This window comes from Nannospalax galili, unplaced genomic scaffold, assembly GCF_000622305.1.
Source record: "Nannospalax galili isolate Female #2095 unplaced genomic scaffold, S.galili_v1.0 scaffold429, whole genome shotgun sequence".
Taxonomy (NCBI): domain Eukaryota; kingdom Metazoa; phylum Chordata; class Mammalia; order Rodentia; family Spalacidae; genus Nannospalax; species Nannospalax galili.
Window position 1 is genome coordinate 4930980 of NW_008360330.1, and position 15681 is coordinate 4946660.

Genomic DNA, 15681 nt, shown 5'->3' on the forward strand with positions numbered 1-15681 from the left:
CATTTAATACGAAAAAGATGAAATCCTCACGTGTAGGCTTATGAGGCCTATATGATTGTAGCATGCCTGCCTTCTACACCATTTCTTACTACTTACCCCTACACTGATACACAGTCCACTGTCCTCCCTGTTGCACTCTTGTGCCCTAGGAGATGGGTGCTGGCTTCCTTCTCTCTGCCTATAGTTTTCTTTGCGAAATCTGCAAAGCTAATTTCCCATCTCCTTATACTTACTCAAACCTTACCTTCTTAGCACACCTGCCTAGTTAAAATTACCAGATGACTTCATCTCTCTTTTGTTCCCTTACTGCATTTTATTTTCCCTAAAACACCACTTTCTAATACATAATATTATATGTTGTATGCCTCCCTAACTTCTTCACATAATTTCACACTGGCAGGGACATTTTTCTATTTTTTAAATTAAATCTCTTTGACTTGAAGACGTAGTAGATTTTTAGGAAAAATATTTTATTGTTTTTATTTTATGTATATGAGTGTTTTGCCTGCATGTATGTAATGCACCACGTGCATTCAGTGCCCTGCAAAGGCAGCAGAAGAGTGTGTCAGATCCCCTGGAACTGGAATTATGAATGGTTATTAGCCACCATGTGGGTGCTGGGAATCAAACCCAAGTCCTTTGGAAGAACAACAAGTGTTCTTAGCCACTCAACCATCTCTCCAGCCCCACTGTTGACAGTTACTTAAGAAATATGATTTCACAAGAACTCACTAGATTTCAGCAGAATCTCAGAAATAATTAGTAACTTCTACCCAAAGTATCTACCTCCGGGGTATGGGTCTAGTCATTAAGGAGAGGAAGATATATAGGTTAACAGTAGATGTTAATATCTGTTAATAGTAGTTAACAGAGAGATGCCCGACATAGAGTAAATTCCATGCCCTCAAATGGCTAGTCTGAAAACTAACAGATTTTAGAGGAAATACAACAAGTCTAAACTAAAATTTAAAGAAAAATAAAGTTTTTATGTCCAAATACTAAAAGGGCCAGTAGATTATTGTGTAAGTCAAAAAGAGCTATGATACTGGTGAGCGAGAGCAGTTGGAGAGGCAAAAAGGTATTTGTAGTTGGGCAAATACAGTCCTTTGGCTCATCTAAATTTTCTTTAGAGCTGAAGCCCAAAGCAGAACATGAACATTTTGTTTTATAATACTGAGCTCTATTTTTAGCCACATTCTTGTGTTTATTAGCAAATATTGTTCAACCTCACATGTTGAATATTAAGTACAAGGATAGAAGATATAATAAGGGAATGTTCATCTGTGATTTAAAAAAATATAGTCTTTTAAACAAAAAGCAAAACTTATTGCAGTGTATTTTATAAAGTTTTAGCAAATGTAGAAAGAAAAATATTTTAGAATTCATTGTATTTGAGAAAACTCCTTAGCATTCTTCTAAATACATGATTATTTCTTTATCTTATAAAAGATCGAAGAATTTTGAACTTTTGCACCCTACTAAGTGAACCAAAAGCCAATGAATTCTAAAGCAGAGGTTGACTTCTGTTTGTTGAACAGGCATATCTTATACCAAAAGTATCTTTTCTCCTATAATTATTCAGTTGTCAGTTACTTTACCATACTTTTTGAACAGAGCTGTTGGTATAGAGGAATTTTTGAGAAAATGACATTAATTCTAATGCTATTACACTGGCAATTAGGCAGCCCCCTTTTTCCAAAGCTGATTTTGCATCAAGGCACATAAACTAATTGTTCTTATCTTCACCTATCATTGGTCTGAGTAGCCCCATTTCTTAAATATTGACAACCAGAACAAACAAGGTGATATGATTTTAACAGAATCACATAAACGGTTAGTAGTATTAAGAAAAAGTCACCCTTTGTTCAGTACATCATCTACTGTGAGACTCTGTTGGAGGCTGTCTCTCATCATTATAAGTTATCACTTCATCTCAATTCATACCCAGTGGCAAAGAAAATGGAGAGAAAAAAATTTAAACTTAAGCAAACTGTGAAATATATTTAACCATAACACTTGTTTGCCTTTCAATCTAAAACCAGAAAGCACTTTTTTAAGATTAGAAAGTAAATGGAGGTGTTTCAGACTTTTACTGAAACAGTACTCTATATTTCTTATCTCCTTCTTAGAAAGTAAATATATTTAAAAGTAATTGTTTGGACAAAAAAATGTATCAACCGGTAAAGGCAATTACTGTGCAAGCCTAATACTACCTGAATTCAGTCCACAGAACCCATGGTAGAAGGAGAGGATTGACTCCAGAGAGTTGTCTTTTGACCCGTGGCACTGGTGCACACAAATACATGCACACACACACTAATAATATCATTATTATAATTAGCAAATAAATGAAAAATTAAAAATTTGGCCAGCGAGATGGCTCAGTGGGAAAGGGCACTTGCAGCCAAGCCTAGTGACCTGAGTTCCACCCCCAGGACCCACATGGTGGAAGGGGAACCCATCTCCCAAAAGATGTCCTCTGACATCCATGTGACATGGCACATGCCCCCTCAAACATATAAAAATGATTAAATGTAAGATAATTTTAAATTATTATAATTAAGCATTGTGACTGTGAAAGAAACAAGTTCAGAGCAACTGACAGCAATGCAGTAGTATGAAGCATGAGTTGGGGATAGGGAGACAACTTTCTGATTCTGGCCAAAATGAAGTTTTAAGAGCATAGTCACCACTTCCTTTTTTGTTTATAGAATTGGAATTAAAGTTAAGAGAACAAACAGGATGTGGAGGGTATACCTGTATTCCCAGGAGTTGGGAGGCTGAAGCAGGAGCAGGAGTTCAAGGCTAGCCTGAACTACAAAGCAAATTCAAGGTCAGCCTGGGATATATATGAAGATCCAGTATCAAAATAACATAACATAATATGGCTGAAGAGGTGGCTCATTTGATAAAGTGCTTGATGTGAAAGCAGTGCACACACACACACACACACACACACACACACACACACACCAGTCAATTGGGCTCTTGCTTGACTGGTACCTTGTTTCTAAGTTAACACTGGGTTTGGGGGGAGTGAATCTTCTGATATTTCAAGAGTCTATTCTCCATCAGGGGATAAATTATGTTGTAGAGAGTTGAAAAACTAACATAGTGTAAAGTACTTCCTCTTTTCACCAGCTGATGTAGTTTACCTTATCTCCTTTTTTCCCCTCTTAGTCTTTGAGAATAATTTCTTCTTTCTGGAGCTAGTAACATTCTACAAATGACAAGAGTTCTGTATTTTTTGTTTTGTTTTTCATAATATAGAAAGAGAAAAAGCATAATAAATTAACATAGCTATTGGATTTTGAAATGTAGTTGCTCATTTTAGCCAGTACAGTTTCAAACAACTAAAAAATTGAAATAAGCCAGGCGTGGTGGCACACACCAAGTCCCAGCACCCAGGAGACAGAGGCAGGTAGATCTCTGTGAGTTCAAGGCCAGCCTGATCTACATAGTGAATTCCAGGTCAGCTGGGAGTACAAGGAGACACTGTCTCAAAAAAAAAAAAAAAAAAACACCAAAACTAAAAAGCATTGAAATATATTTGCTTAATAAGTTTATAATCCTGAAAAGTAAAATTAGGTGTTTGGAAGAAAGTGAGATAATGAGTTTCGATTTCTTTCCTTAGTGAGAACATTGCTTATTAAGGAAACTGTTTTACTAGATCATTTATCCAAGCTAATGAAACTTATTTTTCTCTCAGTTTGGTTTCTCTGTCATTTATTCAGAGATTTAAATATTATATTTTAATATTCATTCTCCTGCATTTTAATTTGATATGAAGTTACAGAACCTTTGTAGATAATGTCAGAGCGATGATGGGGTGCCCTCCCATTTCACCAACTCCTCTCCCCACCTCCCCCCCACACACATACACTTTAGAATCACCTAACTTGGATATATCGCTCTGTAAAGCCATGTGTTGAAGCCTGAAAGTCTTGCTGTTCGGTGTACTCCAACAAGCTAATTTGCTTAAATTCCTTTGTGCCATTCCCATGAATTTGAACTAATTATACTGCCATTTTTCAGAAATGTATGTTAGAAGTCATGTGTGCATAATTCTGAAAATGGCTTTGTAGATTAAAATTCACATAGATGTTAGGGAGAAGCTGAGACACAGTTAGTGGTCATAATTTTAAAATACAGCAGTAGCCTGGAACTCTCTTGTACTGCAGGCATATAAGATGCAGCATCAACTCTAGTCTTTAGGAATATTGTAATTTGACTTGTATCTTAATGGTCAAAATGTCACAGAGATGTCCTATAATGGAGAGGAAAATCAGCATCCACCATACAAACAATGATAGGGTAAGCACTTCCAGTTGGGTTTTCTTAGGCAGCATTGATTTGTGTGCATTCCTGGGTCTGTATAAAATGGTGTCCTTTTAACACTAGCCGAGTATAAATTAAAGTATTTTTTTCTGCAGATTAGTGTAATACAGAGAAATTTTCTGCAAATGAGGGGAGAAGCAATGGTTGGACGCTTGTTAATAACCTAAAAGTAACTAATGAGGATGTGCATTCGGACGATTGATTGAATGAATAGCTGCAGTCCTGTGTGTTTCTTTCTCGCTAGCTCTCTGCAAGCTGTAGAGAGGGAGGGGGAAGAGCAAGGCAGGGAGGGAGCACGACAAAAATGCTTTCTCTTAAGTGGAAGTAGCCCGGATCCCAGGGGCCAGGAGGCCAGAAATGGAAGTTTAAACTACATCTATCTTTTAAAGGCAGAACAGCAGGAATCAAAATGTCAGTCTCCGGAGTCACGATTTCCTCTTTATTTTTTAAGATCTGGAAGATAACACAGTATACCTTTTTTAGGGTCTTTTTTTCCTTGTCCATGTTGAGATTATCTAATGTTATCTGAGAAGCTGGATTCCTATCTGTCTGTCAGTTGAAGTGGAGATGGGAAGCAGTTGTGATAAAGGTATAATATGTATATATCTATCTCTATGTGCATGTGTATGTATGTATGTATATATATATGTATCACTGTGAAAAAAATCTTTAAAATGTTGCCTTTAGTTTTTAGTTACTAAATTGGAGAACATATCATTTGCAGAATCCTAGTCTTGTTAGGTCAGTTTGAACTGATTTATGATTTCCAAAGTAAGATCTGAGTAAGGTTATATTTCCAGAACAAGGAGAGCCGATCTATTTTTATATCTGCATAGGGGTATATATTATTTTATCCTGGGAGCATCTTTCAGTCTTCTCATAGCCCTTTTGTTGCAGTCTGTTGAATCATCTTATCTTTACAGAACCGAACTTTGACCCTTGTGCAGGCACCACCAAATCATATGCAACACTAGTATCTAGTTCACAAGAATATTAGAATTTCTCTTGATTCATTTAACACCTACATTGCTGCTAGAGAAATAGAGCCATTTAATACAAGATATAAATATTAAGTGAACCTAAGAACATTAAACACATAGCTCAGAGGAAATTATTTCTTATACATGCACAAAAAGGACAAGTTGTCTCTCAAAAGCAGATTCTTAACCCTGACCAGATCCCTTTGTCTTTATAGGTCAAACATCACAAAGATATACAAAGTCTGTGGAGGTACAAATGTAATGCATCTTTAAAGCAATGTGCTTTTGGCAAAAATCTGATGATTTTACAGTTTAGGGAGAGATTTGAAATTGTAGGTCCTTTGTGATGTTTTAACTTCCTCCTCTTTTCCAGAGGTGCCAGCAGAAAGGTCCCCCCGTAGACGGAGTATCTCAGGGACCAGCACATCAGAGAAACACAACTCCATGGACACTGCAAATACCTCACCCTTCAAAGTACCAGTAAGTGTTTCTTTCCTTTAAAGAAATACTTTTTTTTCTTTGAGTTAGAAATAAAGTAATCCAAACATTTTGTTCCTTAAGAGTTTCTTTATAATATTGAGGTTAAGGATAAAGGTATCAACGACTATTGATTACCTGTGAATAATGTCCAGTGTGAAGTTTATTAAATTTTCAGGAATATTGTTTTGCTTATGGGATATTTCTAAAGTATAAGTACATTAAATTTAAATCCTTCTGAACTATAGCGTGCAAATCTTTGCAGATGTCCTTTAATTGATTTGCTAGCTAAAACCTATCTCAGGTTTTTAAAGTTGCTGGCAAAGTTCTTCCTCTGCCCTCCAGGAAAAAAGGTATAATTTTGTATTTCCATAACTAGATAATAAATAGAGACGGGAGACACACAAAGATGCAGATCAGATTCACAAAGAATTAGACACCATGAATTCTAATCCTGAGTCCGGGCCTGTGCTCTGCTTAAGCCATCTTTTAGATGACTATGTCAGTGCTCAAGAAAGACCTTGAAATTAGATAGTTTCTTAAACTGAAGCAGGCAGTACCAAGAATCAATATTAAATAAAAAAGTTTGCTAAAAAAAACATACTGAAATGGAGAGACCATAGCTGGGCAGGTTAACTGGCTGCTAGATGCAAGCCTTTTTGATGCAACTCCAAGTTACTCAGGTATTTGTGTGTATGCACTGGCATATATATCTACAGATATGTACACACACACACACACACACACACACACACGCCAGGGCACATTTGCCAGAGAGCACATGTGGAGGTCAGAGAACAGCTTTGACCAGTTGATGCTTTCCTTTTGCATTTATATGGGTTCCAGCAATCAGACTCGGGTCATCAGGCTTGTAAAGTCATATTTGAAAAGAATTGCCTCAAAATCTTGGTAATTATTCTAGATACAATGAAAATCAATATAAAATAGAAATAAACTTTTCTATTTGAGTAATAAATTTTTTTTCCGCTTAAGGAGCCAAGGTAATGTGGTTCCTATTTTATTCCAATACTTTTTTTTTAAGTTGAGGTGGCCTTTTAAGTAGAACTGATTTTTTTTTTTTTTAGGTGTATATACTAAATATGTTTGTTAGCCTAAGTGGATATTTTACTTCCTTAAATTAGAGTTGTATAGAGTTTGTGGATATCTGCTTCTATAACACTTTTCAAAGTTTTCCAGATTTCTGAAGGTCACAACAGATTAATATTCTAATCAAAATATGACAGCATTATAGTTAATGCCTTTTACTAAATTTCTTTGTTCTAAAGACATAGATCCATATTTTTGAATTTTTATGAATGGAAAAAAATATTATCCCCCCCACACACACTTCATTTTTTCCTGAGAAAGCAGAAACCAATATAATGCAACATGTGTTTGAAGCCCTGAAAGACATCATTGTATTTTGGTGTGGTATACAGTACAGCAGTTGATGCTGATAATAGTGGTCCTGAATCATTAAGAAAAAAAATGAAATTATATTTATTCTGCTATTGTTTTCTCAAAGTGTGACTGGGTATATTGTATATCTTTTGAGAATATTTAAAACCAATATGTACAGAATTTAGTGATGCACTTAGATGAATTAAGATTGAATTCCAATTTAAGGTGTTCACACTATAATGTTAGAGCAAAATAGTAAATTCTTAAATTTTTCTTAAGGTTCATAAATGAAGAATATCTCTGCATTATAACAATGAAGTATATCATATATTAAGTCTGAAGTTTATGTTCAGGCTTTTAAAGTTTTAAGTAAGAACTTCAATTTTTACTTTTTTGAATATAAATTGGTAACTAAGAGTTAACAAGACTAAACTTTCTTAAGTGGATATTTTAAAGCTATGATATGAATAAATGAGACCTGGCACTACTTTCAGAATGTAGACTCACTTGATAATAACATAGAAATAAAAAGGGAAAGAAAAGGCCCCTGACTAGCAGATTGCAGTGACAAAGTCATGTATCTGGAGGAAAATTGAACTGTTCACAGTCCCTCAATTTGATAGTTTTCTGAAAATTAACCATCAGAACAGAGCCAAGCTTTTTTTTAACAGCCCTACAAAAGGAAAAGGAAGATAGTTACTAGTGTCCCTTAAGAGTATCATAGCATTGCAGTGTGGCATATAGTACAGAAGCTGACCTTGACAATAGTGATTTGCAAATCATTAAAAAATGAGATCATATTTTTTTTTGTTTTTTCAAAATGTAACTGGGTATATCATTTGAGAGTATTTTAAATCTTGAAGATACATGATCTTTATAACACTTACTGTCCAGAAAAGTCTATCATGTTAAAGAATAAATATTTTAATTTGTTTCTTGACAATTTCATACATGTACGTAATTATTTTGATCATAGTCACTCTCGACTACTATCTCTTAATTTGTTAATGGTCACTGTCCCTCATTTAACAATAAATATCTATTATAATTATCTTTGTAACCACCACAATTGCTTGATACAGTATCTTACACACAGCAAACATTCAACCAATAATTGTTGAGTGTATAAAATGTGCATGAATTATGTCAGACCCCAAATAGAATTAAGTTATCTAACATAGTCTCCTGGCATTATTGATACCTCTAGTCAAACGAAAGAATAAACATTTGATAATATTTAGTAAGCATTTAATAAGAGATTATTTGGAATGAGTATGCCTGTACACAATTATTAGAGTTTTGTCTCAACAAAAAGAATTTTTTTTTTTTTTTTTTGCCTTTTTGAAGCAGGGTCTCCCTGTAGCTCCAGCTGTCCTGGAACTCACTATGTAGACCAGGCTGGCCTTGAACTCAGAGATCTGCCTGCCTCTGCCTCCCAAATGCTGGGACTACAGGCATGTGCCACTGTGCCTGGCTATACAAGATTTGTGTACAAAGTATGTTCTGTCTCTACTTACATTGGGAATTACAACCAGATAGAATTGTTTATTTAATGATTAGTTTCTTGAGATATTTCTTTGACTCCTTTAGATACCATATAGCTTACAGTGTGTTTGCAACTGGGAGTTTTGTCTTAGATTCTTCAATGATTTTAATCATTTAGTTTTTGCCACTTTAAAGATCATATTTTTGTTTTTGTTTTTCTTTAACCTCTTTCTAGGCTTTGTGCCTTGATGTATTTGTATTTTTCTCTATCTAAAACATTCTTTATGTATTTTATGCATTGCTAAAATGACACTTAAGTAGTTTTACAAGAGGAGTGAAAACAACTGAGAAACAAAGTTTTTCTTGGAACTTAAGTTTAATTCAGAAAGGGAAAATGCCCATTTCTTATAGTTACATATTTGTTTCCCAGTGTCTGAATTTTTGTAACAGGCTTCTTCATACCTTATTTATAAAATGACTACTGATATTTATGATTTTCGTATGACCTCTACTTAGATGATACCATCCATTCGGCATTGGCTAAAAGAGAGCTGCTTGTATTCCAGGCCAGGTGTTCAGCTTAGTGTTCTCATTTTCATAGCACAATGGTCTGAGTTGGCCTTGTCTATAACACAATGCAGTCGCAGCTGTTTCATTTGTATTAGCTTTGCGCTTAGCTCTGAAAGAATTCAGGCACTAAAAAATATGCCGAGACACGCAGAAAGCATAGTTGAACTAAAGAAGTAGCTGAATTTTCTACATAAACCTCCTTGGGCCCATCCACACTGTGACACCTGAACAATCGTAATCAAATAAATATGCAAAACAAAAGACTGTGAAGTGATAAAACCTCCATACAGTTTCTAAAAGACAGTATAAAGCTCTAGAAAATAAAGTGAAAGTTATGTTAGTTATATACAAAAAAATAGTATGCCCCTTTTTAAGTATTAAGCTGTCAGGATCAGCTGGTACGAGTTTCTGTTTTACCTCCAATCTGTATCACCTATATAAATATTTTCCCAAGTTAAAGAAAAAGACAGTCTCACGTGCACCTAAGCAGGAACAAAAAGTGTTCATTGTCCAAACCAGTGGTTTTCAACTCTAGCTAGCCATAAAGGACCTTCATAAAATACACTATTGCTTAAACTCCATCTCAGATCAGATAATTGTAATGTCTGGCATAAAGTCTAGTCTTCAGTGTTTTTTAAAAGGTTCCCAGATGATTCTAATAAGCAACCCGGGGTTGAAAACTGTTTGCCTTCATGATTGGTAAAATACAAGGAACTCGTTTTAGTCCATCTTACCTGTGAACATCAGTGCTTTCTTTTGCACCTTTGAGTCTGACATAAGAAACTAATAATTGGTGTTGCCTCAGTGACTGTTATTGCTCACATATAAACTGTTCTATCTCATGTTAGTTCCTATCTATGTGTTTGCTCTGGTCAGTTCAGATTACCAGTCTAAATTGACAAACTGCTTGCTTTCCTACGACACAGTGACCTCTGTCTTAGGAGCAAAATAATGAAGTTGAATTTATAGCATCCAAACCATAAGACTATTTTAATTTTCATATCCTCATTGATGTTAGATTCCAGGAAGACAATTACAGTCATTTCTCCTGGGATGTAACGATTTAATATCCATCTCCTCCTTTTCACTAGTCATCTATGTGGAGTTAAAATCTGTAGTAGAATCACCCTGTAATTTTACCTGTTTTAATAAAGAGTGTGTTTGTATTCATATGTGCATAAATATGCATTTATATAGTATATATATATATACACATTATTACCAGAGGTAAAAGTAATGTACTAAACAGATGTCAAAAATAAAATTTATGGTTCAAAGTTTTTAATATTAACTATGCCTTCAAGTCATTTTGAAATCAGAATAGTTATAATTTTTTTAGATTTTTTAATGATAACCTAGAAAATATGAAATTTAGAGCTAAGCATCTTGGATCAAAAGGACAAAAGAGTCTGGTTAGATACAGCTTCTTAACAGGACAGAGTGAAGATTGGTAGATACCTGGAAAAGAAGGGAACGGCTTGATGGAAAATGTTGGCAAGCATCTAACTTGAATGAATCAAAGAATGTTGGAAATCCTCCTCAATCAATGGTAATCCTTGGAAATAGATTTGCAGCAGGACTAAGTGCTAAAGATTCAAACCTATTCTGCCCAGGACAAAAGGACTGTTTAAAGAGATGAGATATAGTAACGTACCTATAGCTCATTCTAAGGGATAATGTGCTCTTCTTGCCCCAAACAAAGATAAAGCTCTTTGCCTTCCATGGAGAGGATGAGGCATAAAAATTTTATAATTAAAGATAAATGTTTCAGACTGATGTCCATTTGAGGGTGATATTAGTCGATAAGTATACTTAGTATGTATAACTGGCTCAAAATGTTTTCCTCCTTATTAGTTCAGAAACTAGTGATATGGAAAGGAAATTTTGCAAACTTTATGATTTTGCTAGGATTAACTGTGCAAAGGCTGTTTTTGCCCTTCTCAACTACACTCAAACTCAGCAAGGTACAAGCATTGCTGGTAAAAAATAATCCCCAGCCGGGCATGGTGGCGCATACCTTTAATCCCAGCACTTGGGAGGCAGAGGCAGGCGGATCTTTGTGAGTTCGAGGCCAGCCTGGTCTACATGGTGAGTTCCAGGACAGCTGGGGCTACAAGGGGACCCTGTCTCAAAAACACAAAATAATAATAATCCCCAAGGTACCTTCTACCAGACAGCCCTTACAGTTAAATTCTCTAACCAATGCCACTACCATTCCATTGGATTTTTAACTACCTTGTATATTTTATATTAAGCACCCACTAATTTCACTTTAAAGGACTTTCATTCTAAGATATTAAATATTACTATACATTTTGCCAGATTATTGAGTAGCTAATTTAAAAACACAGAGCTTCCAAAAGGATTTAAATAGATGGTTCTCCAAAGAAGGTAAACAGATTATGTACCTGAAAAGATGCTCAACATTACTCATTAGGAGAATACAAATCAAAACTATGAGATACTACTTGATACCCAGTAGGATACCTATAATCAAAAAAGGTCAGTGATAGTTATTATTGAGGGTGTGGAGAAACTGAAACTCATACGTTGCTAGTAAGAACATAAAATGGTATAATTTTTTTAAAATTAGTTGAAGAGTTTCTCAAAAGATAAACATTGAGTTTACATTTGACCTAACAATTCTGTTTCTAGGGATATACCCAAGAAAATAAAAAACATGTTTTTTGCAAAATGCACATAAACATCATTATTTATAATACCTGAAAAGTAGTCCCAACCTAAATATCAGCTGAAGAATAAATGTAAAAACTGTGGTCATATTGTTTAACTATAAAAAGGAATAAAGTGATAGATGCTTCCAAATGATGAACCTAAATAATTAGCTAAAGAAGCTAGACACATTTTTTGACCATGTTTATGACATGCCCAGATATTGGCAAGCCAATAGAAGCAGAAAATTTAATTAATAATTGTCAAGAGCTTCAGTAGGGGAAAGCAGGAAGTGACTGCTCATTGGTGGAAAGTGTTTTTGGGTAGGGATAAATGAAAATATAGTAGAATCAGGGCTGGAGACATGGCTCAGTGGTTAAAAACACTCACTGCACTTGCAGAGGATCCAGGTTCGAGTCACAGCATTCACATGGCAGCTAACACTGCCCTAATTCCACTTCTGGGGTATCTGACATCCTCTTCTGACCTCCATGGGCATTGCATGACATAGGTGCACCTACCTACATCAGACAATACACTTATACACATAAAATAAAATAAGAAATAAAATATTTTTTAAAGGGAAAGAAAACCGGGTAGGAGAGAAAACTGAGGTGCCTAGCTCAATTCCTTCCGAGTGTCCTTTTCATACATCTCCTGGTACAGCACCCAGAAAGGGGAACAGCTTCAATCCTGGAGTGAAGCCCCTTGTTCTCCACAGCCCCCCATGGTATCTGTAAAAGCAGCCTCTCTCTCCTGATGCCTGTTGAGACCCCTGCCCCCTCCCCCACATCGCCTTGCTGCAGGCAAAGACCTTTTAATTTCCTCTCAGCCCTCATGGCCACCAGCTCACATCAGCAGTGTGTTCTGCTTTCTACTTGAAAACCACTTTGCTTTCCAGGAGCTGTCTGTGAGCAGGAAGAGGCGGCTGGCAGTGGTGATTGGAGTGTGAGAGGCCTGGGGCTGAGTGGAACAAAGAAAGGAGGCGATGTCTCCACAGAAGTACCGTTTCTCACAACAGGACAACACAGTCTGGAAAACACACCACCCCAGTACTAGACAGGGCCACTGGATATGGCTGTGGTGTGAGAGCATCCCAAGGGGCCTTTGGAACAGTCTTTTTACTTGTGCTAACACAGTGCTGTTCCCTGGATATTGGGAGACAGGGCAGACATAGCATCCTGGATACTACATTCCCCACCCCTATCCTGTGCTCCTAGTACAACTATCTATGCTTTCTAATTTTTAATCACTATTTTTTTTATTTTTAATAACTGCATGACTAGAAGAAACATTTCACTACAGCTTTGACATATTCAGTAACATACTCCAGAGCAAGAGTACATCTCTTTCACAGGTGGCTGCAAGTTTCTAGGTTCACAGTTGAATTAATATAGTTATGCAGTATTGAACTCAGTATAAGCCTCGTAAGACAAAAATGATTGCATTTTTAACCTTTAAAAAAGATCTCCATTTCATTTTAGAATATATTATTCCTTGCAGAAAGACTCTGTTTTTGGTACTAACATTGAGATGTTGGCGCTTGCATCTCTAATTGAACTCAGTATAAGCCCTGTAAGACATAAAATTGAATGAGTTTTTAACCTTTAAAAAAGATCTCCATTTCATTTTAGAATATATTGTTCCTTGCAGAAAGAGTCTTTGTTTTTGGTACTAACACTGAGATATTGGCGCATGAATCTCTAATCTGTATGTATCTTACTATTGCTAGTCATAATCGGTTGCACTTGGATCCTTGGCACCTGTGTATGTCTGTAAAGTCATCAGGTAGATTTCAATGGTAATGTTTATCACTTCTACTGATTAACATGATATAAATTTCCATGCTTCCTCCGCAAATATAATACATTTTTAAAAATCTGTTGATTTCTTTTGTGTGTGTGTGTGTGTGTTTGTATATATCACACAGAACATCCCAAACCGTCTTATTCAATTATACACCCACCTCCCAGATGGCACCGTCCCATAGCCTCCCTCCCCCCACTAGAGCCCTTATGCTCTGATATCCCTGCTACTGTCTGCTGTGTTGTTGGCACCCCCCAGCCATTCCCCATTACTTGCCCTTCTGGTGACTCTAGTCAGCCTATCTAGAGGTCTTTGTTTTAGGAGGGTCAGCTGTTCCTCATCTAGCAGCAATCAGTTGTCAGTATTCCTTTACATAGGATTGGGGTCTGCTGTTCATTTTCCCAGTTCTATGCCAGGTTACTATCTGGGAGTCCCTTTGGCCACCTTGGCCAACAACACAAAAGAAGGTAGTATCTCCTATCTGACGTTCTTCCTTGTTATGTAGCCTTAAGCTATGCATATGGACTCTTAAGAAATTATATTGGCCCCTTTAATCTTTGGTTATACTTTCCTTTTGGGTGTTTAAGGCCATACAGTTGGCCCAGATAAGCCAATTTATTTTCACTCTTAAGGTCATTTGAGGATCTGTTCCTCAAGGGTCACATGGGCTTGGGAGGAGCTCCAGGCTCCTTTCTTTTACCAGTTCCACCTATGTGAAGATAAATCACAGGTCCTGCTCGACCGTGGTTGGCTTCGCTTGGAAGCATGGAAGAAATGATTCCTCTCTGTTGACCCTCCTCTTTATAGACTGGACACTGTTTCACGTCCATCTGGTGGGGTCTCTTCTGCCTCCTTGATCAAGAGGACAGGTGACCCACCACAGTTACAAGACATTTTGAGAGATGCTCATAGTCCCCTGAAACTAGTCGGCCTAGGAGGGCAAGGAGCAAAAACTGTCCTTTATGCCCCTCTGATCAAATTATTATAGGCTTTAAAGTATGTCTGTTAAACATCCAAGAAGGTTAGTTCTACCAGTGTGGTACTATTAATTACTGTGTGTCATGTAGATAAATCTTGGGCAAAGATCAGTTGTTCTCAGATAAACCTTACCTAGACATATATTTCTTGATCTGCTATGTATAATTTGTCAGTAGGTTGTAGGAGTAATATGATTCCCTCTGGTTTTCAAAACTAGCTGGGCATTGTTTATCTCTTGCTTTGTCTCACCCCTCCATCATGGTTTTCCCACTTAAGGGGCCCACATTTCCCCCCTTCTCCCTTAATAATACCCTTCTCCTATGGTCCTACCTCTCTTGAGCTCCTTCTTTCCCTTTATCCCTTGGGTTCCTTGTATACCCTTCCCACCTCCCTTAAACTAACCTAATTTTTATCCATATCTCCCTTATTAAGGCCTGTTCACTGCTGTTCGTCTCTTTCAGGTTCTTTCTTTTCCTTTACCTCCCTAGTTCCTTTCCATTACCCTGGTTCCTGTAGTTATGTCTGGATACATACTCGCTTATCAGGATTTGGTTCTAGGATCCACATATGAGGGAGAACATATGTCAATTTTTTTTTTTCTGAGTCTGTGTTACTTCACTTAGTATAACAGTTTCTAGTTCCATCCATTTTCCTGCAAATTTCATGATTTCATCTTTCTTTACTACTGAGTAAAACTCCATCGTATAAATGAACCACATTTTCATTGTCCACTTGTCAATTGAGGGATACTTAGTTTGCTTCCGTCTCTTAAGTATTGTGAAAAGAGCATCAACCAACATGGATGTACAAGTGTCTCTGCAATAGGATGAGTTCTTTGGGTATATGCCAAGGAGTGGTATAACTGGGCCAAATGGTAGGTTCATTTGTAGTTTTTTAAGAGTTCTCCACACTGCTTTCCATAGGGTTGAACAGGTTTGCAGCCCCACCAGCAGTGGATGAGTGTTCCCCTTTC

At 36.5% G+C, this 15681-nt stretch overlaps 1 protein-coding gene across 5 annotated transcripts in view; it reads left to right on the forward strand.

The window, feature by feature from the left end:
• Rasal2 (RAS protein activator like 2) overlaps positions 1 to 15681 on the forward strand; it is a 384331-nt gene that overhangs the window by 268293 nt on the left and 100357 nt on the right. For all 5 annotated transcript variants that reach the window (XM_017796364.2, XM_008826125.3, XM_017796365.2 and 2 more), the window contains exon 4: positions 5692 to 5798. In XM_017796364.2, the coding sequence (XP_017651853.1) occupies positions 5692 to 5798 (107 nt within the window). The remainder of the gene's footprint in view (positions 1 to 5691; positions 5799 to 15681) is intronic.